Here is a 22,671-nt window from a genome sequence, read left to right on the forward strand (position 1 = left end):
GCAAAGAAGAGAAAGCAGAAAGGTGGAAGTATATGGAAAGTCTATATAAAGGTGACATACTTAAGGGCAATATTATGGAAATGGAAGAAGATGTAGATGAAGATGAAATGGGAGATATGATACTGCCTGAAGAATTAGACAGAGCACTGAAAGACGCATACTGAAACAAGGCCCCGGGAGTAGACAACATTCCATGAGAACAACTGACAGCCTTGGGAAAGCCAGTCCTGACAGAACTCTACCATCTGGTGAGCAAGAGGTATGAGACAGGCGAAACACTCACAGACTTCAAGAAGAATATAATAATTCTAATACCAAAGAAAGCAGGTGTTGACAGATGTGAAAATTATCAAACTATGAGTTTAATAAGTCATAGCTGCAAAATACTAACACGAAGTCTTTACAGATGAATGGAAAAACTTGTAGAAACCGACCTCAGGGAAGATCAGTTTAGATTCCATAGAAATGTTCGAACACATGGAGCAATACTGACCCTACGAATTATCTTAGAAGATAGATTAAGGAAAGGCAAACCTACGTTTCTAGCATTTGGAGACTTAGAGAAAGCTTTTGACAGTGTTGACTGGAATACTCTCTTCCAAATTCTGAAGGTGGCAGGGGTAAAATACAGGGAGCGAAAGGCTATTTACAATTTGTACAGAAAACAGATGGCAGTTAAGAGTCGAGGGACATGAAAGGGAAGCAGTGGTTGGGAAGGGAGTGAGACGAGGTTGTAGCCTCTCCCCTATGTAACTCGATCTGTATATTGAGCAAGTAGTAAAGGAAACAAAAGAAATATTCGGAGTAGGTATTAAAATCCATGGAGAAGAAATAAAAACGTTGAGGTTCGCCGATGACATTGTAATTCTGTCAGTGACAGCAAAGGACCTGGAAGAGCAGATGAACGGAATGGACAGTGTTTTGAAAGGAGGAAATAAGAGCAACATCACCAAAAGCAAAATGAGGATAATGGAATATAGTCAAATTAAATCAGGTGATGCTGATGGTATTAGATTAGCAAATGAGTCGCTTAAAGTAGTAAAGGAGTTTTGCTATTTGGGAAGCAAAATAACTGATGATAGTCGAAGTGGAGAGGATATAAAATGTATACTGGAAATGGCAAGGAAAGTGTTTCGAAGAAGAGAAATTTGTTAACATCGAGTACAAAATTTAAGTGTCAGGAAGTCTTTTCTGAAAGTATTTGTATGGAGTGTAGCCATGCATGGAAGTGAAACATTGACAATAAATAGTTAACACAAGAAGAGACTAGATGCTTTCGAAATGTGGTGCTACAGAAGAATACTGAAGATTAGATGGTAGATCACGTAACTTATGAGGAGGTACTGAACAGAATTGGGGAGAAAAGAAATTTGTGGCACAACTTGACTACAAGAAGGGATCAGTTGGTAGGACATGTTCTGAGGCATTAAGGGAACACCAATTTAGTATTGGAGGGCAGTGTGGAGGGTAAAAATCATAGAGGGAGACCAAGACGTGAATACACTGAGCTGATTCAGAAGGATGTAGAAGCTTGCACAGGATAGAATAGCATATAGAGCAGCATGAAACTAGTCTCTGGACTAAAGACCACAACACCAAATTCAACAAGATGTAAATTATTTGTTTACCCTCATTGTTATGGCAAGTAAGACATGAGTATCCTATACCAATACAGACACAAAACAACTGTCAGCAAAATATTCAAGCAATCTGTTTACTACAGTCAAAAAAGAATGGCTACTGTTTCATATCTACACACAAGGGATTTTCAACATGTACAGTCTGTATGCTTATATTCAAATGTTGGCAGCTCAGAAATAAACTGGATGAAAGTAATGCAATCTACTGATCATTTAAAAGTCATAGGAGTCATTATTTTTGTAAAGTAGTCATTTGACAATGGCCAAAACTAAACAACAAAAGTCTAAAAAATCATTGTTACTGCCAGTTGCAAAGCATATGTTGTGAAGAGCTTTCTTTTGGTTTCACACCCAGTGATTAATACATCTTTCGCTTAAAACAATGGCTTGGTAGATAACAGATTGAAGCTCACAAGAAAGTCAAAACCACCATTGGCAACTGGTTCATTTCAAAGGCAGATGTGTGGTTCAACAACTGTAGGTAGTTCATACTGTGAAATATTCACCAAACAGAGATACTGACAGTGCATAAAACTGTGGTCAGTATAGTCCTTCTTCCTGATAACACACGACCAAAGATTGCTCCAGTGCAAAAGATAGAACTCACTATTTCTACTGGAAACTTTTCAACCATCCTACAGTCCAAGCCTCACACCCAGTGATTAATACATCTTTCGCTTAAAACAATGGCTTGGTAGATAACAGATTGAAGCTCACAAGAAAGTCAAAACCACCATTGGCAACTGGTTCATTTCAAAGGCAGATGTGTTGAAGAAGTTAGTGCTGTAGATTTGTATGAAACTAAAACCAGTAATAAAAATATATCACCAAACAGACCTTAGCTACTTTTGGAATATTTCTTGTGACTTTCCATTAAGAATACCTTAATATTTGTTAATTAAAGCACACTGCACACATCTATTCTCATTTTAAGATCTTATAAAAGATTTTTTTTCTTTCATGGGAGAAGTAAAAAATCATAAGTATCCATCCCTTGCTTTCCAAAGGCTTAGTTTTTTAACATTTTACTTTTACTCAGTGGCTGTTGTGATGAGCCTTTACTATTTTAAAGCAGGCCCATTACACCTCCTAGGTAGGTGAGAACTTTTACTGGTAATGTGAAACAAACATTTAGTAAAATAATTGCAAAAAAGAAATCTCAAGAGCAATACCCCTATGCCCTTAAGGCAAACAGCAAATTAGGGCTACTGTACCAATGATTTACTTTTGTTTCAAACAAAAGAAACCAATCACAGAGGAAATTGTAAAAAAGGAGTAAATAGACCTAATGGAGAAGAAGGACCAAAAATGGCAACAAGAGAAGCCAGAAAATGTGAAAGACAGATCATAACAGAACAACATACATTGTAGAGAAAGTTCCAACTTCCTGCAGTATACGAGATACTGATTACGGGACAAAGAGTGTGTGCCACTCAGGTGTCATCGCAGCACAGACTACCGAAATGTATATAGTACGTTAAGTGACAAGGTATTTTGTAGGCCACTCACACTCGGTAAAGTGGCTCTTATCGGTAACGAGCCAGAGCAGTTGGACAGGTAGGTGAACAGAATGAGTCTGAAATGACAGTTGACAGGAGGATAATAAAAAGCTAATCTAGGAGATGACGGGATAAGGTGCTTCTCATTTCAGAGCTCCATCTGAGATCAGTTCACAGACTGCACGGCAAGACAGTAATACGAGACGCCTGCCGCACTTCTTTCCACTATTTTCAGATTTACCGATATGCAGATATGCTCCTTGTGAGACAGATGGGTAAAGCAACAGCTGGGATTGAAGACACTGCCTCTGGGAAAATATAATTTCTGTCAGAATGTACTCTGATGTGCAAAACTTGAGGACAAAAGTAACTTTTCAATGATGTATCACCTAAAGTGATACTCAGATCACACATAGCAAAAACTGCTATAGTACAGTACACAAGGTAACTGAAGCTAATTTGCAATTAGATACAAGAAATGACACTTTTATTTGAAGACAATACTTACAGTGAGGTCACCGTGACGTACGATGGTCCCACGGATATTACAAAAGGTGGGACACAGTTCCCAGTACGGTGTGTGATCGTCACGGACAGCAATGCACATTCTGCAGTGGGCTGATCACGAGGTCGGTAAGGCGTTCCTTCGGTAGGGCATTCCACTCCTCCACTGGCAGAGTGGTCAATAACTGTCAGACAGTCGTAGTTGCACGTGCACACCCTGCAGTAGGTCTCCCCAATGCATCTCCCACACACTCGATGGGATTTAAGTCGGGAAAACACGCAGACCGGTCTACTCGCCAAATGTCCTCTCATTCTGAGAGCTCCTCCACCTGTGCAGTTCGAAGTAGTCGCACATTATCGTCTGTAAAAATGAAGTCAGGCCCGAATGCACCCCTTAAAAGACACACGTGGGGAAGGCATGCGGCGTCACAATGAGGCTGAGCGGTAGTCAAACTGTATTCGGAGACACTGGGGTCGGTATGCTTTGCCACTTCATAACGACCGGACTGACAATATAATCAGATTAGACACGTTCCCGGGCACGTTACGTACCCTCGTATGGTGAGAAGTGGGAACGTGTAACGCACCCGGGAACGTCATTAAATGTGATCGATTTGATGGTCCGTGTGTTACGGTGTGTGGAGGCGTAATGTTGCATGGGCATATTGACCTCCGAAGCTTTGAAAACAGTAGACTCACCTGTCAGTGCTATTGTGACACTGTACTCCCTCTCCACGTGTGTCTCTCCACACACATATTTGGCCCCAACTTTATTTTAATGGATAATAATGCACAACAGCATCTAAGAGTAAAGGTGGAAAAGCTCTCAGAACAAGTAGATATGTGGCAAATGGACGTGTCTACCCGTTCACCACAGTCAGATCCTGTCGAGCACATGGCACTCGTCACGGAGGCGCAGCGCGACACGTCTGCGTGCAGTAACGACCGTCCGGCGGTTCTCGATCGTGCCGATGAAGAAACGGAACATTCTACTGCGTGAACTCCTTACCGAACTTGTGGTCGGCACGCGAGCATGGTGCACGGCACGCACTGCCATTTGTGGTGATTGCACACCCTATTAAAAACTGTGTCCCGTCTTCCCTGAAGTACAGAAGACTATCGTAAATTGCGGTTACTTGACATCGTGATTACTGAATTTCACTCACTGTGATTGATTTCTGTTCAGTACTTACCTTCTCAATTTCTTCATCTGGCAATTTCTTTGATCTCAGCTCAGAGATTAGTCTTTCTCTGAAATGCAGAAACCACCCTCTCGTCTCTCGTTCCAGAATTGCTACCAGAAAAGGGAGAGCTTTCTTCATTATATCTCGATTGAAAAGTCTCAGATCCAATTCGAAGTCCTGTCAAACAATGTAAGTGTGATTGGATCAGTGCGTTATAATTGTAATTTTATTATGTTTCATCCATAAAAGTAACAATGCCGTACAAATTAAATGCCATAGGGTTCTATGCGAAGAAGTGAAAATATGGCATAAATGAGACAGAGCACAAAAAAAGGAAGTGATAACAACAGTGCTATATGCTGTCCGACCATATATATTCTACAACGTGAAAATTTTTCAGGAGAAATTTTTATATGCAATAATGCAAATACTTTGTCACTGACCTTTTTTCCTGTAATAATAATAATAATAATAATAATAATAAAAGAAATTTCACATTAAAGAAGAACAGCATGAAATAATATGTTGTAATCAGAACAAATATTTTTGGTTACAATACATTATTACACACATTACACTTTTGCCAGCAGAAGACAGTACAGGGCGCAGTCCCATCGTAGGAAAGCCCTGAAATATTTTTCAGTAAATACCTTCTTATGGCCTTATTGCAGTGGTAACACCAGTTCCCATCAGACTACCAAAATTAATCAATGTCTACTTGTAATGCTAGTAGTTAAAAACACTTGCAATGTGAGTTTCAGTTTGGAAAATGTGTGAATTTATTAAATCAGATTACAGCTGTATTTTGTGATGTGCGTCACAGTGTGCTTGTGTAATTTCACAAATATTATTTGTAATTATAAGTCAAACAAACTGTTATCTTCAGTAACACTTGTACTACTTAAAATCCCTAAATATGTATGCTTCAGTGATAGACACAAACCAAGTTGTTGATTAGCTTAATTCTGACTGATATGTGTCCCAGAGTAAAAAAGTGTATTTTATGAAAATGCAGTTAAGAAGATAGATTTAATAAAATAATTACATGAAATTACACATATTGTTTGAGTTTTATTTAAAGATACCCCATTCACCTATTGGAAATTGGATGTCATCATACCCCAATAGGAAGAACTTAAGACTTCTTGTAAGATGCAGATGTGAATGATAGAATTTTCCAATAACTGCACATACAAAGCTAAGTACAAATAAGCTTCACCTTCTACCCGAAGCACTTGCAAATTAATAGTCTGGTATACTCTACTATAATTTACCCTACTAAAATACTCTACTATAATTTATTGTCTTGACAATATTTTGAATACATCCATTGCCACTTTCCTCTCTCTATGTTTGTCTAGCCATTTTCCTAAGAGTTGAAGATTTTTAACTTCCAACACATTAAAATCTAATAGAATAAGGGGCAGTTGAACAAAAACAAGACAGATGAAAAAGAAGTAAGTAAACAGTTTATTATTTCAAATCACCAAACAAATTGTTTGTGACACAAGACAGATGACGTCTTCGGGGAAAAATGTGTGCACTCGCCTATGGAACCATGACCGTACCCGGGTACGCGCCTTTTCGGGTAAAGCAATTCGACGCCCACAATCGTCTTTCTTTGCGACTTCAAAGATATGTGCGGTATCGATAGTGACGGTGCCGCGGGTCAGTTGCAAGTCAAGTTAGCACTCGACAGACGACGACGACAGCGCCCTCTAGCTGGGGCTGTGGAGAGCTCTACAAGCGTCACAACAGTTTCGGACCGTTCGGTCGAGAGCGGACGGCCAGGACACTTCGCTTCGGCTTCTCACCCACATGCAAAGTCATGTATTCTTCTTGCACCAGTAAACCACTTTCACTCGCTGCAGTACCGACAGCATTGACGTATTTTACCTTTTCCCACTCCTACCCATGCGCCATCTCCCAGGCGGGATACAAAAGTTGGCGACGAGGTTTCCCATTTTTTCTCCTATTGCTCCTTTTTTGCTCGGTACTGCTTTAGCTTTTTTGTGATACCCTCGTATGACTGAGTGACTGTATCCGAGTGCTCCCACCTTTCGCTATATAGACCATTTGTGTAAACTGTAGCTTCGCTACAGAAACAGGCTTTGCTGTCCGATCTTGTCCATTATCGGGCTCAGCAAATTACACATCCATTTCGTGCCTTCGATCCTGACGTTGAACGCTGGCCGCAATACCTCGCCCAGCTCGAGGCACACTTCGCAGCATACAATGTACCAGGTACAGAGCGGCTTGCTTTTTTCATTGCCGATGCGGGTGTTGTGGTGTACCGTGTGCTCGTGAAAATGGTTCCCACCACCTGCCCAGAAACTAAAACTTACGACGATGTGATTGATGCTTTGAACTCCCACTTCCGTGACAGTGTAAATGTGGTAGCTGCACGCTACAAATTCTTTCGTCTCCAGCATGGTCCTGCTCAGTCAAATAAATCTTGGTTAACAGACCTTCAGGGACCAACTTCTGATCACGACTTTAATTGCTCGTGTGGACGCTCATATGTGGATATAATGATTAGAGACGCTATTGAGCAGAATGTGGTGGATCACCGCATCCGTAAACAAATCCTCAGATTTAAAAATCCGTCTTTGCAGGAAGTAGTGGACTTGCTAGACAGAGAAGATACATTAGGCATGGCTACTTCCGAATTCGATGTGACGCCGAGTGTGTACTGTTAAGTGTTGTACAGCAAGTGCCCTTCCATCCAGCCCAGCCAGCCATGCCACGCCGCTTACGCAGCACATAAACGTGGTTCAAACCAGGCATCCTCTAAGAAACTAAAATCACATCCTAACTGCTTTCGTGCCCACCCATGGAACAGTTGCCCATCCTGTCAAGCACAGTGTTATTTTTGTAGTAAGAAAGGACATGTGCAAGCTGTGCGCAGTAAAAGAAATTCTAAGTCACACCGTCTCCCTTTTGCGTGACTTGTGTGGGTGTCACCGCATCAGCAACCGCCGTGATCATGATTCACGTCAGCCTATGGATGTTAATGCCATTTATTCAAAGCCTTCTGATTCACATGCTTCTACAGCTCCTCGTGTGAATCAAGTTTTGCGAGACACTTCCTCTCGCATTCAGCACAATGTGAGGAAACTTTTTGTGACTGTGAACATTTGCAGACATTCTGCTACGAACATTTTTGGCCGCATTTGAACTTTTTGGCCTCGCAATTCAGGACAATGTACTTTGCATCAACTCTAGTGTCCATGCAGACAGTGTTGCTGCACTATGCAATGATTTTGCTGAACTTTTTTCTGATGGTCTTGGTTGTCCCACAGACTTTGCAGCGCATGTTGTAGTTAAAGACAATGCCATGTCTATTTTCCAGTGCACACACCCGGTACCGCACACACTGCATGACGCCATAGCTGCTGGACTTAGGCATTTGCAAGACAGTGGTGTCATTGAACCTGTATCTGCTTCGCCATGGGCTGCGCCTATAGTGTCTGTCAAGAAACCTAACGGTCGTCTCCGTATTTGTGCTGACTTTAAGTCTACAATATATCCCCAGACAGCTATATTTTCCTTATCGCGCCCTGAAGACATTTTTGATAAGCTTGGTGCAGGAAAATTCTTTTCCACGATTGACTTGCGGAACGCATATTTTCAGATTCCGCTTGACGAACAGTTGCGGCGCTATTTTCTGATCAATATCTACCTTGGATTGTTCAAGTTTTGCCGACTTCTGTTCGGTAGTGCTTCGGCTCCTCCTATTTTTCAGCCTTACTTGCAGCAGTTGTGTGCCACTGTCCCTGGTTGCTAAAATTATCTGGACAATATAGTTGTATCAGGTCGCACCCCTGACGAACATTTGCAGAATTTGCGTGTCTTATTTACTGTACTTTTGCGGGCAGGATTAAAGTGTAACAGAGACAAATGCAAATTTTTCAAACTGAGATTCAGTATTTAAGATAGATGATTAACGTACAGGGTATTGACCCCTCGCTGTTACATCTCAGTGCGATTAGAGACTTGCCAGCACCCATAGAGACTTGCCAGCACCCAGCAACGTGAAAGAACTTCAGTCTGTGATGGGAAAAATTACATATTACATTCGGTTTATACCAAATGCAGTGCAGATTTCAGTGCCTTTGCATCGCCTTCGGCATAAGAACATTCCTTTTGTTTGGTCTTCAGAATGTGACGCTGCTTTCCACAAGCGCAAATCTGCTTTGTTGAGTGATCACTGTTTGATTCCTTTCGATCCTTCCAAACCAGTTGTTTTGGCTGTCGATGCATCTTCTCATAGCATTGGAGCGATTCTCTCGCACCGCATTAATTCTGTCGAACGTACGATCACTTTTGCGTCTAAGTTGCTCAATTCTGCAGAGCAAAACTATTCTCAAATCGAGAAGGAAGCTTTAGCTATTGTCTATGGAGGGACTAAGTTCCACGATTTTTTGTATGGTCGCAAGTTCTATTTGGTCACCGACCATAAGTCTTTGACGTCGTCGTTCCACCCGTCAAAGCCGGTTCTGGCACGTACTGCACAAAAGTTGCAACGTTGGTCTTGGTTTTTGTCTAACTACAATTACGAAATATTGTTTCGGCCTACGGCCCAGCATGACAATGCTGATACTTTGTCTCGTCTGCCTATCGGTCCTGACAAAGTATTTGATTCTTCCGAATTGTCATGCATGTTTATTGGTTCAAAAGGTAAGAAATTAGCCGATGGTTTTCCGGTGGATTCTCATCGCATTGCTGCTGTGACAGCCGCCAATGCTTCTTTGCATATTTTTTCGCAGTATATTCGTACTCAATGGCCTCCATCTGCTACGCAGATTCGTGATCCACTTGTTCGACGTTACTCTGCACAGCGTCACAACTTGTCTGTACACCACGGTGTTATCTTGTTACGAACTGACAATGATCGGTCTCGTGTGGTTGTACCTCGTTTGTTGCAGTTGGAAATCCTCCATTTACTGCATGCTGGTCATTGGGGTATAGTGCGGACGAAGCAATTAGCGTGTCGTCACTGCACTCGGGTCAGCATTGATAAACAAATTGAGAATTTGCTTGCTAACTGTCGATCTTGCGCGGAACATCAATCTGCTCCCCGCCAGTGCTTCTTTGCATGGCCGACTCCTACTGTACCTTGGCAGTGCGTTCATATTGATTTTGTGGGTCCTTTCTGGGACACCTGCTGGTTGATAGTAATTGATGCATACAGCAACTTTCCTTTTGTCGTACATATGTCTTCTACTACACCTGCCAGTACTATTGGGATTTGACATCTATTTTTTGCATTGAGGGCCTTCCTGAAGTTATTGTCTCCGACAATGGCCCCCAATTCATGTCCTCAGAGTTTGAAGCGTTCTGTGATGCTAATGGCACTCGCCATTTGACCTCAACCCCGTTCCGCTCCCAATCGAACAGTGAGGCTACACGCTTCTGCTTACATTTAAGTCAGATATGAACAAGTTGTGCGCCACGCACTCTCACGAGCATGCACTTTGGACTTTCCTTGCTTCCTATCGCTCTCAGCTGTGCGGCACCCATTCCCCAGTGGAATTTATACACAGCCACGCCCATCTGTCGCTCCTGTAGCTATTGCACCCACCACCACGCGCTCCTGCTGCTTCGCCTCGTTCTGGATCACACGATTTGGTGTTTTATCACATTTTCTCTGGCAGGCAGCACTGGGGGCAGGTGCACATTCTTCGCCGGCTTGGTTGTGCCTTACTTCTCATTTCTGGTCCCTCAGGCACTGCCAAGAATCACCAGAACCAGATTCGTTTGTGCCATCCTTGGTTTTCTGCCGCCGGTTGTTTTCCGGCAGCATTGGAGGCTCTGCGTCGCAACAGTTTCAGCCCTTTTGAACAACAGCAGGCAGCCGGGACACTTCGCTTCAGCTTCTCACCTATGCGCAAAGTTATGTATTCTTCTTGCACCAGTAAACCACATTTACTCTCTGCAGTACCAACATATTTTACCTTTTCCTGCTCCTACCCACGTGCTGCCTCCCAGGCGGGATACAAAAATATGGAAGTCGCATGCAGAGAGATTTGAACTATATGGAGGATGTGTAACAGCTTCCCAGTGAATCTTCTGCAGTGTACTTGAAACAACCTCGGCAACATGTGTGGGCTCACCCCGAAGAAAGACATTTGTGGTCACTGATTTGCTTCAGATTAAGAGGTGAGTGCTTAGATACAACCGTGGTTCCATAGGCAACTGCAAACGTTTTTCAAGAAGAGACTGACCATCTCATATCACAGTGGGATAAATGAATTAAAAGTTATGGTGATACTTTTGAAATCATGAACAGTTTATTTACTTTTTTGCCATATGTCTTGTTTTCATTTATGCAATATGCTTTTGTGGTGAGCGTACTGTAAGAACTTCGGTACACCCTCCATCAGATTATTTGACTTGTCGCTCTAACGAAGTAGGTGAGTGTCAGCAATATGTTTTGTGGTCTTATTGTGGCGTGTTTATCATCTGCCGTTAGGTCAGACAATAGAAATGCCACTTGCATGCTTAGAGTAGCAGATTGACGGTGACCAACTTTAAACAGAACTTGATTAATTTTCACACACATTTATTAAAATAATAAAATCACAGACATTACGTAACTTGATTCTGGATTCTGTTTACAATTGACAGTCTCAAGTTCCTTTGGTCTTGGTACATTAATCTGTCTCACATATCTTTGATACTTGACAAAGTGTCTATACATTTCTCTTCATGGCTATATATAGGAATATGATAATCTTATTAGGCGCAGACTGAAACTTGACTACAGACTAATGCAGACTGACTAATGGGAGGTCTGTACAGTTGTTATAATACCTCGCGCGTTCAGGTATCAGTGCACGAGTGTGATCCGTGAGGATCAAAGGTTCTACGTTAGCAGCAATCTCATTGGCTGCGTTACATATTAATACGCGGATCGGCAGAAGCAGAATTTGGTCCGTCTCTAAGACAGCGCCATCTCATAGTGCGGAGATGGACGAGCGCTGCGCCTGCGCTGTTGTACTTAGCGGGGCGTGCTCTAGTGGGAAAGTTGGGTACGCGCTGACTACGCGGAACTATGTACACAACAGCTTTCAAATGAGCTTTGTTAGTAGCAATTTCCATCTATTTTTGATTATCTGTGTATTTTGGTTATCCATTTATTCTTAAGATTTGCATTAACCTAGATAACTGAGAGGTTACTTTGTACTGCAATTCTTTCATTTACTGAAAGAAAAACATATGAAACAGGTCATCAAAAGTTTAAATTGTGCAGATGCTGAAGGAAGGGATTGCAAAGTAACTATGGACTAAATGTCAAACTCCATAGTGCTTTAATTTTGTTTTATGCAACAAGACTTGATGTACCCTGTATATTTAATAACTACTCCCACGACATCTCTACCACTTAGATAGACTACAAAATAAAGAAACTATCAAACAGAGGAACAAGCTGTAACAACATGCTTGTATATGTCTTATTAATTACTGAACAGCATCAATGATAGAGCTGCTTATGCTGTATCAGCCAAGCACAATTAATTTCTGCAAACAAACTTAGAAATAATACTGCACAAGTATGGACAATGGAATGTGTCAGAGAACCAGCTGCCAAATGTTGGCTGCTGTAGGCACATAAATAAAGAGTTAAGCTCAATTTATGAACTTTAGAGCACACAGGCACAAAAATAAATTATCAATTACATTGACCAGTGTGTGCAGGTCCTTGGACGAAGTTATTTAAATGAACAAGTAATGAGGGAGGAGAAGAACAGGGTGATAACACAAGGGGACAGGGACAGGAAGGCCAAATAGCTGAGACCCGGCACCACAGGAAATTCAGGAGTTGCAGGAAGTGTATTAGTACCCTGGCCTACATAAATAGTATACAGATTTAAGCTTAACATCCCATCGACATTGAGGTCATCAGAGACAGAGTACAAGTTAAGAATATTTCAAGAGTGGGGAAGGAAATCAGCTGTACCCTTTCAAAGCACCCATCCTGGCATTCGCCTGGAGTGGTTGAGGAAGATGAAAAAACCTAAACGAAGACTGTCAGATGCAGATTTGAACTGGCATCCTCCTGAATGTGCTGACAACTGTGTCACTCCACTCAGTGCCACAAGCAAGTAGCTGCAGCAGTGCTGGCGTACGACATCATTATTACCTACACAAACAGCCCATCTTCTGATAAGACACGATATACCTGTGACACGATTTGAATACAATGTGTCTGGAGGGCGTACTCTCAAGTACTGAATGTGTGCAAAAAGTAGCTGGCAATGAGGTTGAATTTCCATCCTGCTTTCACTCGAGTTTGTAATAAAATGTAGAATCGACAGAATAAATTGTCATAAGTCTTACTTTCAGACATGTATCACCTTAAAATTTAACACTTTGAATGCAACAGTTGTGTAATTATGTTGTCAAGCACAGAATAATATAATCTCTTCACTGCCATTTTTCGTTTTCATATACTCAGTTGTAATAGGCTGCATTTATCTGCATTCCACAATACTCCATTAATAGCTTTCTACACACAGCTGCATTACAAGCTTACCTTTGGTGTAAGAAATAAGTAAGGGATCGGAACAGGTGTTCGAGATGCTTCCCTCAAAACTTCAAATTTCTCTGTAGCTGCACGACGAAGCTGCCGCCGCACAAATCCGCACAATAATTCGAGGGAATCTTCAAATTCACTCTGTTGGGAAAATAGTTGTTCTTTCACAAAACATCCAAATATAAATAAAAACAACAGTAGTAAATCTTATACTAGGTGTGATCAAAATTTAACATTAAGTTTTTAAATTTTGCTGGTGTTATATATTAGATTTTCTTCCAATTTTTTTTTTTTTTTTTGTTGCTGGTACACATGTCCATGATGTACGTTTGCATTCAAAGTTATAGACGTTTTCAAGTGCTCAGCGAATTTTTACTTTTGAAAAGGTGGATCAAAGAATATGCATTAAATTTTGCTTGAAATACAGAAAAAGTGCAGCATCACATTCAAAATGTTGACTGCGGTTTTCGGCGATTCTACTACGAGTGAGACATGAGCTTATGAGAGGTAGAAACATTTCAAAGAGGACTGAGAAAACAGTGAAGATAACAACTGCCCTGGACATCCTAGCACATTGTTTACTGATGACAGTGTGGAAGAAGTAAAGAAAATGGTTCTGCAAAATCACCGAATCAGTGTCTCTTGATGTCGGCATAACCTTTGACTCATGCCAAGCAATTCTCCTCCTCCTCCTCCTCCTCCTCCTCCTCCTCCTCCTCCTCCTTCTTCTTCTTTTTCTTCTTCTTCTTCTTCTCCCTTTTTATTTTAGGTTATTTTTTATGGGGAAGAGTGGGGGGGGGGGGGGGGGGGGGGGGGGAAAGCGGGGGTATGAAACATGTAGCAGCAAATTTTGTTCCGAAATTGTTGAATTTCAGCCAAAAATGATGTCATGTACACATCACTCAGAAAATGCTGAATGAAGTCGACAATGATCCAGACCTTCTAAAGAAGATTATAACAGGTGCAAAAAACTGGGTATACATGTATGACATTGAAATCAAGGCACAATCCTCCCAATAGAAACTGCTTGAAGAGCCATGACCAAAACAAATTTGACGACAGGAAGGTTCTTCTCACTGTTTTCTTTGACTGTAATGGGATGGTGCATCATGAGTTCCTGTCTTATCATCGTATGGTCAGTAAGGAATGCTACACGAAAGTTATCTGCCTTTTATGAAGCAATCCAAAGAAAACAATCAGAATTTTGGCAAATCCACTATGTAAATTGTGTCACGACAATGCTCCCACTCGCAACTCTGTGCTGGTTCATGATTTTTTGGCAAATAACAAAACAGTTACGTTGCCTCAGTCACCGTATTTACCAGACATGACCCCTGCAACTTTCCTCAATTCCTGAGACTGAAGAGAACAACAAGAGGACATCATTTTGCCACCACTGATGAGATATAAAGAGAATCGTTGAAGGGACTGAACACCATAACAAAAAGTAAGTTCCACAAGACTGGAACAAGTGCTAGCACAAGTGTATTTTGTTGAAGGGGACAAAGTTGATGTTATTGAATAAATAAAGATGGCTTAAGAAAAAGAAAAATTTCCATTACTTTTGATTACACCTCGTATACTTTAACAGCTTGTCCTTACAGTAAAAGTCTTCACACTGCACCAGTTGTTAGTGCTGATAAATTACTATATTATATTCTGACAGTTCTTACAGAGACGAGATGAGAAATTCTGAGGCATCATCAAAAGCCGAGGTGGACAAGTCTGTCTGTCTCTTCTACAATATGGGAAAGGACAACCAGAGTACATATAAAAATTATTCTACTACAGTACAATGGCAAAAATGGTCTCGGGACAAATCTCGGAAAGAAGCTGCAGAAAAGTATGATGTAAGTGATAGTGAAATCAAGTAGATTATTTGCACTAAAATCAGGGGACAGAACCTGATATACACGCACATGTCACGAGTGTGTATACACAAAAATCTGGGGAAATGCGAGAACATAAGATATATTACAGGGAGAGTTCTCACCCACACAGGTCAGAAAATCTGGTGTTAGCAGGACAGCTCCAGGGATCCAGATGGCAGAGGCTGTGCAGCTAGACAGCTAGTTGGTTGCCGTGGCCATGTAGAACACAGCACAGTGGTTGCACCTCAGTTTGTATATCACACAATTGCTTTCACAGGTAGCCCTACTTTTGACAGGATGTGTGATGCTCATGACCAGACTGGAGTAGGTGGTCATGGGAGGGCACGTGGGACAGGTCTTCCACGTAGATCTATTATGGGGATACGAGCCACGAGGTAAGGGGTCAGGAGCAGGGGTGGAGTAGGGACGGACGAGGATATTGTGTAGGTTCAGTGGGTGGGGGAATACGACTGTGGGAGGGGTGAGAGGGATAGTGAGTAGGACATTCCTCATTTCAGGGTACAACGAGAAGCAGTTGAAATCCCAGTGGAGAATGTGACGTAGTTGCCCCAGTTCTAGATGTACTGAGTCACGAGAGGAGAACACTCCTTTGTGTTCACTTCCCACATCCACACCGTCTGGCCACAAAGGGGTCAGAATCACAAAGTAATGGAGTAGCTGAAACACATTCTCTGCCAGGGTTTTGACTACCTCTTGTTACGCCCTGAAATAAGGATTGTCTTACCTGCTATCCGTCCCACCCCTCCGTAGTGACATTCTGCCGCCCATCCAATCTGTGCAATATCCTCGTCTGATCCCTACTCCGTCCCTGCTCCCAATCCCGTGGCTCGTGGCTCACATCCCTGTAAGATATCTATGTCGAAGACCTGTCCCATACATCCTCTCCAGTCTGGTCACAAGCATCACCTATCCCATCGAAGGTAGGGCTGTCTGAAGAAGCAGTAATGTTATCTAGAAGATAAGTTGTAACTCCTCTGCTCCATTCTACACAGGCACGACAACCGACGAGCTGTCAGCCTACACAAATGGCCACTGACAAACTGTGTCCAGAAACAACTGGACCACCCCATTGGCGATCACACTGTCCGAGACAATGCGCTTCTTTTCAGTGACTGTCGAAGCCTCTGCCAGCTATTCTGAACTGCATAGGTGGGAACTCTCCCTGTAATATATCTTACATTCCTGTAACTCTCTTCCCTGCTCCAATGCAATACTCCACAGCTTTCTATTCCACCTACACACCCACTAGTTTCTCTCTCTCTCTCTCTCTCTCTCTCTCTCTCTCTCTCTCTCTCTATCCCCCTCTCTCTCTTTTCTCCTCCCTCCTCCACATCTTCTCTCATTTTTCCCTACCCTTCCACCCCCCACCCCACCCCCCAAAAAGCTCCTAACTGCACCTAGCACCCCTACCCTGTCCCCATCAGATCACTGCATGCTCCTTCAAGCAGCACTACACCTCCTTCCAACCCTGCCCTCCTATCACTCCCCCTCCTCACCCTAGCCTCCTTACGCCCAACACCCAGACTGCTTCTCCCTTCAGACATAGTTGCTCACAATGCAGCCTCAGTGGCCCGTGTCAGTGGTCACGTCTGTGCGAGTTGTGCTCACATAAATGTGTGTGTGTTTTCTACGTTAGAAGAAGGCCCCTCAGCAGAAACCTCATGTGTTTAGCAGCCTTTTTTATCATGTCTGCCTGTGTTTCAACATCTCTAAATGCCGAGTAGCAATCCGTACTTTACATAATATTGTCGTTATTCTGTCCTGGATTTTCCACTGGGTCATTTTCTAAATTAAATTTGTAAGTGGTTGAAGCAAGCCTAAGAATAAGTGTCTCTGTATTGTCTGACGTCTGAATGAGAAGTTAATGGAGTAAATGTAATATACAAGATAAGAAAGTAGCCGGTGAAATGTGACGGTGAGGAGGAGGAGGAGGTGAGAAAAATTTATTACTAAGTTTGCTACACTGCTGAAATTTGCTAATATCGAATGTAAATTTGTGTGTTAAAAGACTTATTGATATTTTTGGGGGTTACAGCAATATACAGAAGTGATACGTAGATTGTTAACGGGACATATGAGAGAGGAATATAAATTTCTGCAATCAACAGTTACATCTGTATCCGTACTCTACTAACCACCAAGAAACACACAGTAGAGGGTAAGTCCCATGAGACCGGTTCTCGGTATTTTTCCCCATTCCATTCATGTGCACAGTGTGGGAAGAACGATTGCCTAAATGCCTCTGTGCTTGCTGTAATTAGCCGAATCTCTTCTTCACGATCCCTACGGAAGCAACATGTAGTGGGCTGTAACATATCTCTAGATTCGACACTTAAAGTTGGTTCTAGGACTTTATAACTAGGTTTCACAGTATCTTTTGTGTTTATCTCTAGGCGCCTGCCAGTTCAATTTGTTCAATACCTCTGTGGCACTCTCCCACAGATCGAACAAACCTGTGACCGTTTATACTGCACTTCTTTGTAGCTGTTCGGTATGCCCTCTTAGTCCTATTTTGTACAAGTCCCACAAAGGACGGATTCTGTGAGTCTTTTGTACACAGTCTCCTTCATAGACAGATAGCATTTCCCTGATGTTCTACCTATGAAGCACAGTCTGCCACCTGCTGACCTACAACTGAGACTGTGTGATCTTTCCATTTCAGATGCCTATAAATTGTTACACGCAGATATTTGTTTGAGTCGAACGAATCCAGCTGTGACTTTCTGATATTACAGTCACACTATATAGCATATATTTTGAGTGCTCCAGTTTACATTTCTCAACATTTGAAGCAATTTCAGTCTTTGCACCTCTTTGAAATCTTCGCAATATCTGACTGAGTAATTGTGCACCTCCTTTCAAAATGTACTTAATTATAGATAATTGCAGCACCGTGTAGTGTTACAGAAGAATGCTGTCAATTAGGCGGATAGAATGAGTAATTAATAAAGAGGTGCCACCTGTAACGAGATGAGAGAACATCGTGAGGCACTGAAGAACAGTTAATTTGGTTGCAGAGGGAAGTGGGTGGTAAGAACTGAAAAGGCAGACACGAATACAGCAAACGAGTCAGTTACAGTAGTTATTCAAGGATGAAGAGGCTCACACACTACAGACTGGCGCATGAAACTGCATCAAACCAGAGTCCGCAAAGAAGATTCGAATGACAACAATCTCTGCATCCCGTATACCTCAAATATAAATGGTCTGAACATTTATAACAAAAATCGACTTCACTAATGTTAGTAACAATTCGTAGTTATTGAGATACGCGATCAGAGATATTACATTCTCCAACAGACCACACCGTAAAATAAATTTCAAAGTATTAATATGCATTTGAATGATTAGAAGGCTAGTTAAATACACAAATCTAGTAATAGTATGCAAGTTCACATATTCCATAGCAAAAATATTTAAAGTTGATTTCTACTTTTCACAGTTGCATTTACATCATCTACAAAGCCATCAACTGATATATAAATTGCTATTAGGTCTACTGCTGTCATTCTCCTAGAAACTGCATAGCAATTTACCACAATGTACATTAATGACAGAATTATTTTCCTATTACAGGTTAAAATTATGAAATTTTAAAACACTATACATATATTGCAACAATAAGCAACTGACCCGACAGACGAGTTCCGCAACGAGATACCGACAGCGCTCCTCTCTAATTTTGGCCTCGATGTTATGCGCCTGTAGAGAAGGGACACCAATCACAATATCTAAAAGAAGAAGAAGCAGTGTTTGAGATATAGGCATTTTATTAACTATAGACATCTATTTACTTCAAATATACTACAAAAGATATATTCGAAAAGTATACTTTTTTATTAACTGGTAGCTAAGAAAGAGTGTTACATAAAAACCCATATTTACAATTATTTGTTGGACAAATGTGTAGTGTATGTCAGTGGTATAAAGGATTTTACATATGGAAAACAGTGAAACACGAGAGCACGAAAAGTTGGCAAAGAAAAATAAATGGATTGCACTTTTCACACTTGCATGGCAATGGTAAGCTGATACTCACTAAAAAGTAAACACTGAATCCAGAAGTCTGGAAGATGTAAAATTAAGTATTAGTAAAAATTAACAATAAGATAAGGCAATGAGCAATACATGACAGACAGTATGAATTACATATCTAAGTTACCGAGTTCACATTCGTCACAGGCACACGGGCTTCGAGGTAGTCCAATTGTATGACACGTAGTAGATTCTTTCACACACAGGGATGATTTTCGCATGTTAAAAATACTAACTCACACTACAGTTCACAGTCTACATCAAACTGCACAGTCCCACATAACTGACTAGGGTAGATACGAGGAGAGCGAGGGCACGGCACCTCTGACGGGACCGTACCCACTAAAGCACGGTGAAGGTCAAACCGGCCTCGGGGTCGATGGCAGCTAATCTCCCATCTTACACTCTGTTTTACATTTTTTTCTTCAGGCCATTTATAAAACTCTTTTTTTTTTTTTTAATATTACTCTCAATACTCGAACGGTCATTACCCATTTTAGTATGTTAGTGTTAGAAGTGTTGTATAAAATTTCAGCTGTCCTTGGTGGAAATAAAAAGTCAGATATGTTATTGTTTTACTTATGTTCCTCTTATGTCCCCACCTATGGCACCTATGCTTTTGTTTATCAAGTTCACTATTTAAGGTCTGGGTTCAATTTTAGGTAATATTTTTCTCGATCAGTAATGACAATTCTTATGCTGTAGGATTTATTCTAAGTAAATATAAACTTACCACAGACTTAAAACAGCCTGTGTGAAAACAGACAGAAACATAGAAATGTAACAGAAATGCAGATACACCCCAATGGAAAATGAAAGTGTCACACTACGAATACATGCACTGAATGCTGCCAAACTGGTAGAGTGTTTTGATGACTGTGGGGTGCTCAGGGTAATATTTCATACTTACAAATGCTTATTTTCAGCAGCATAAAAAAGCTATTCCAACAGACAAAGAACGGTGTGAATACATCACGGTTGTTGCACGAGTATAATGTTAGAGCAACTTTTTACGTGAAGATCAAAACACAGTTTGCTCCGACAACGTGCACAGGTTACTACCACCTTTCAGACTCAAGAAAGGTCAGATCTTCGGCACGAGGGACACCGGTGGCTGTGGTGTGCTGACTGCACAGCGAGTTGTGGTGGGCAGCTGGTGAACTCAGGGAAACGGGGCGGGTGTGGGGCGCGAGCCACGGGGTTACGCGTTACTGGCAGCTGGGTCGAGGTTTCCAGTTTACCCGTGTCACTTACTGCTGGAGGCAGAGACTCACACAGTACAGGGCTGAAGTCGACAGCGACACTGAGTGGCAGCAGGTGGTGTCCGGCTAGGAGTCCAGCTTCTCTTCGTGGCAGTCACAAAAAATGTGTGTGAAATCTTATGGGACTTAACTGCTCAGGTCATCAGTCCCTAAGCTTACACACAACTTAACCTAAATTATCCTAAGGAGAAGCACACACACTCTTGCCCGAGGGAGGACTCTAACCTCCACCGGGACCAACCGCACAGTGCACGACTGCAGCGCCTTAGACCGCGCGGCTAATCCCGCGCCATGGCAGTCAGATCGGTGCCAACACGTCTGTAGATGATTCTGTTTAAGGTCACGGGTAGCTACGATTCTCACACGGCGAACACCTTGAGGAGCGTACAGATCTTCGACTGGCCCACCTGGTCCCTGAGACGCACGTCTGGGATGTGAGGGGAGCGTACGCAGACTTTCCTACTGGCCTTTGGCCGTCTATCTCTGTAAAGCGACACACAGTGTTTTCTCAATGTGGAAAAAAAATTTTGAGATGGCATTTGGAGATCATTTGCTTCTGTACCGTGACAAATAAAAGAGTTATGTAAGACCTGTAGGGGTCACACCTCACACAGATGCTGACAATGGACGATAGTTCCTAATGGAATGAAAGTTTAATTGTCTAATTCCTCTACAAATTTTGGTAAATACTGGACTAGCGTTTAACAGTGTAACACTTGGGGTTACTGTCAGTGTAACTAAAATGTGGCGCAAAATGCATCTGGTGATAAAGAAAGAAAAATAAAGTAGTTTCATTCTTTGTTTCATACACCAGTCTCCTCGATCTCATTACTGTGAGAAGAAACTGTGCCCAGTGATACTGCAAACAATTATTTATTACAAATATAACATCTCGAATTACAGTCCAAAGTCTTATGATTCCCTTAAAAAAGAAGCTGTCAAAATTATTGTGGCATGTTTGACTGCGATGTTGAAAATAAAAGACTTTTAAGATTGAATGCTGACAGCTTGCCCTCACACCTCCCTCTTGCCTTTATATCTAGGTCTATGTTCTGTTATATCATTCGTCTTCTCACCAAATTTGAATATCAATCCCTTTTTCAGTTGCCACACAAGATCTGGATAAAGACACCATTTCAAAGGCTCTAAATTCAGTATTTGCTCCTGCATACCTATATTAGCTATACTAGTCACGATTCAAAAATGGAAGACTAATCCTGCATTCATGACAAAAAAATCGATGTTATTACTTCGTGTATACTACACCTGTGAACTTTTACTGTTTGAATGTTACTAATAAAGACTTATGATAATTCAGCCAAGTGGAATATAAATGAACATACTAAATTTCAATGAAAGATATTTAAAAAGGAAAGAGGAAGAGTGAAACTTCTGTAGTTACATAATTGCCACTCCACTTCTGTCACTTAGCAACGGTTAAGATAATATATTTTCTCAAGGCAAGTCCTACTAAAATAAACAGAATTTTTATAGATTTAACAAAGAGACTAACCGAGGAGCTTCAGCAAGCCATCGAGCAAGGCGTGCAGAGCATTGGCGAGTGAGAGAAAGTGAGAGGTGAGGCGACCACGGGCCGTGATGACGAGGAAGCGCAGGGAGAGCGCGAGGTCGGCGAGCAGGTCCTCCTGAGTGCGTTCCGTGCCCTTCTGTAGCAGCTGGCTCAGCCGCCACTGGTGTACCTGTCCGGGGAAATTTATGCTGTCCACTTCAAATTCCCTGTAGGATAGCACAAAATACAATTATGTACCTACAGTTTGATTCACACAATACAATTTAAAATTGTGAGGATTATGTAACACTTCAGAAGACTGAATTTTCATGTTCAAAGCTAATAAATCAGACACCACATGAACGTAGGCCATTTTTCAACTTGTACACCCACTAGTGTACATATAAACTAATACTACTACAGTTAATGTGACTGTTACTAACTTTACTGGCAACAAAGGCATTAATAATACTAAATACAAATTTAGAGATGACAAACTACAATTATCTCCAAACAATATGTTTTGGTCTACACTTCGGTGGAACACTTGCTTGAAGAAAAACAACTCTAGTCTGTGTAACCTTAAACAATATGTTTTGAATTAAA

The 22,671-nt window shown here is 41.6% G+C and overlaps 1 protein-coding gene across 1 annotated transcript in view; it reads right to left on the reverse strand.

The window, feature by feature from the left end:
* LOC126336273 (uncharacterized) overlaps window positions 1-22,671 on the reverse strand; it is a 737,143-nt gene that overhangs the window by 163,054 nt on the left and 551,418 nt on the right. Inside the window, exons 7-10 of the mRNA XM_049999768.1 lie at window positions 22,069-22,292; window positions 18,892-18,989; window positions 13,367-13,507; window positions 4,837-5,004 (exon numbers count right to left, since the gene is read on the reverse strand). Of these exons, the coding sequence (XP_049855725.1) occupies window positions 4,837-5,004; window positions 13,367-13,507; window positions 18,892-18,989; window positions 22,069-22,292 (631 nt within the window). The remainder of the gene's footprint in view (window positions 1-4,836; window positions 5,005-13,366; window positions 13,508-18,891; window positions 18,990-22,068; window positions 22,293-22,671) is intronic.

Source organism: Schistocerca gregaria, chromosome 2 (assembly GCF_023897955.1).
Source record: "Schistocerca gregaria isolate iqSchGreg1 chromosome 2, iqSchGreg1.2, whole genome shotgun sequence".
Lineage (NCBI taxonomy): Eukaryota > Metazoa > Arthropoda > Insecta > Orthoptera > Acrididae > Schistocerca > Schistocerca gregaria.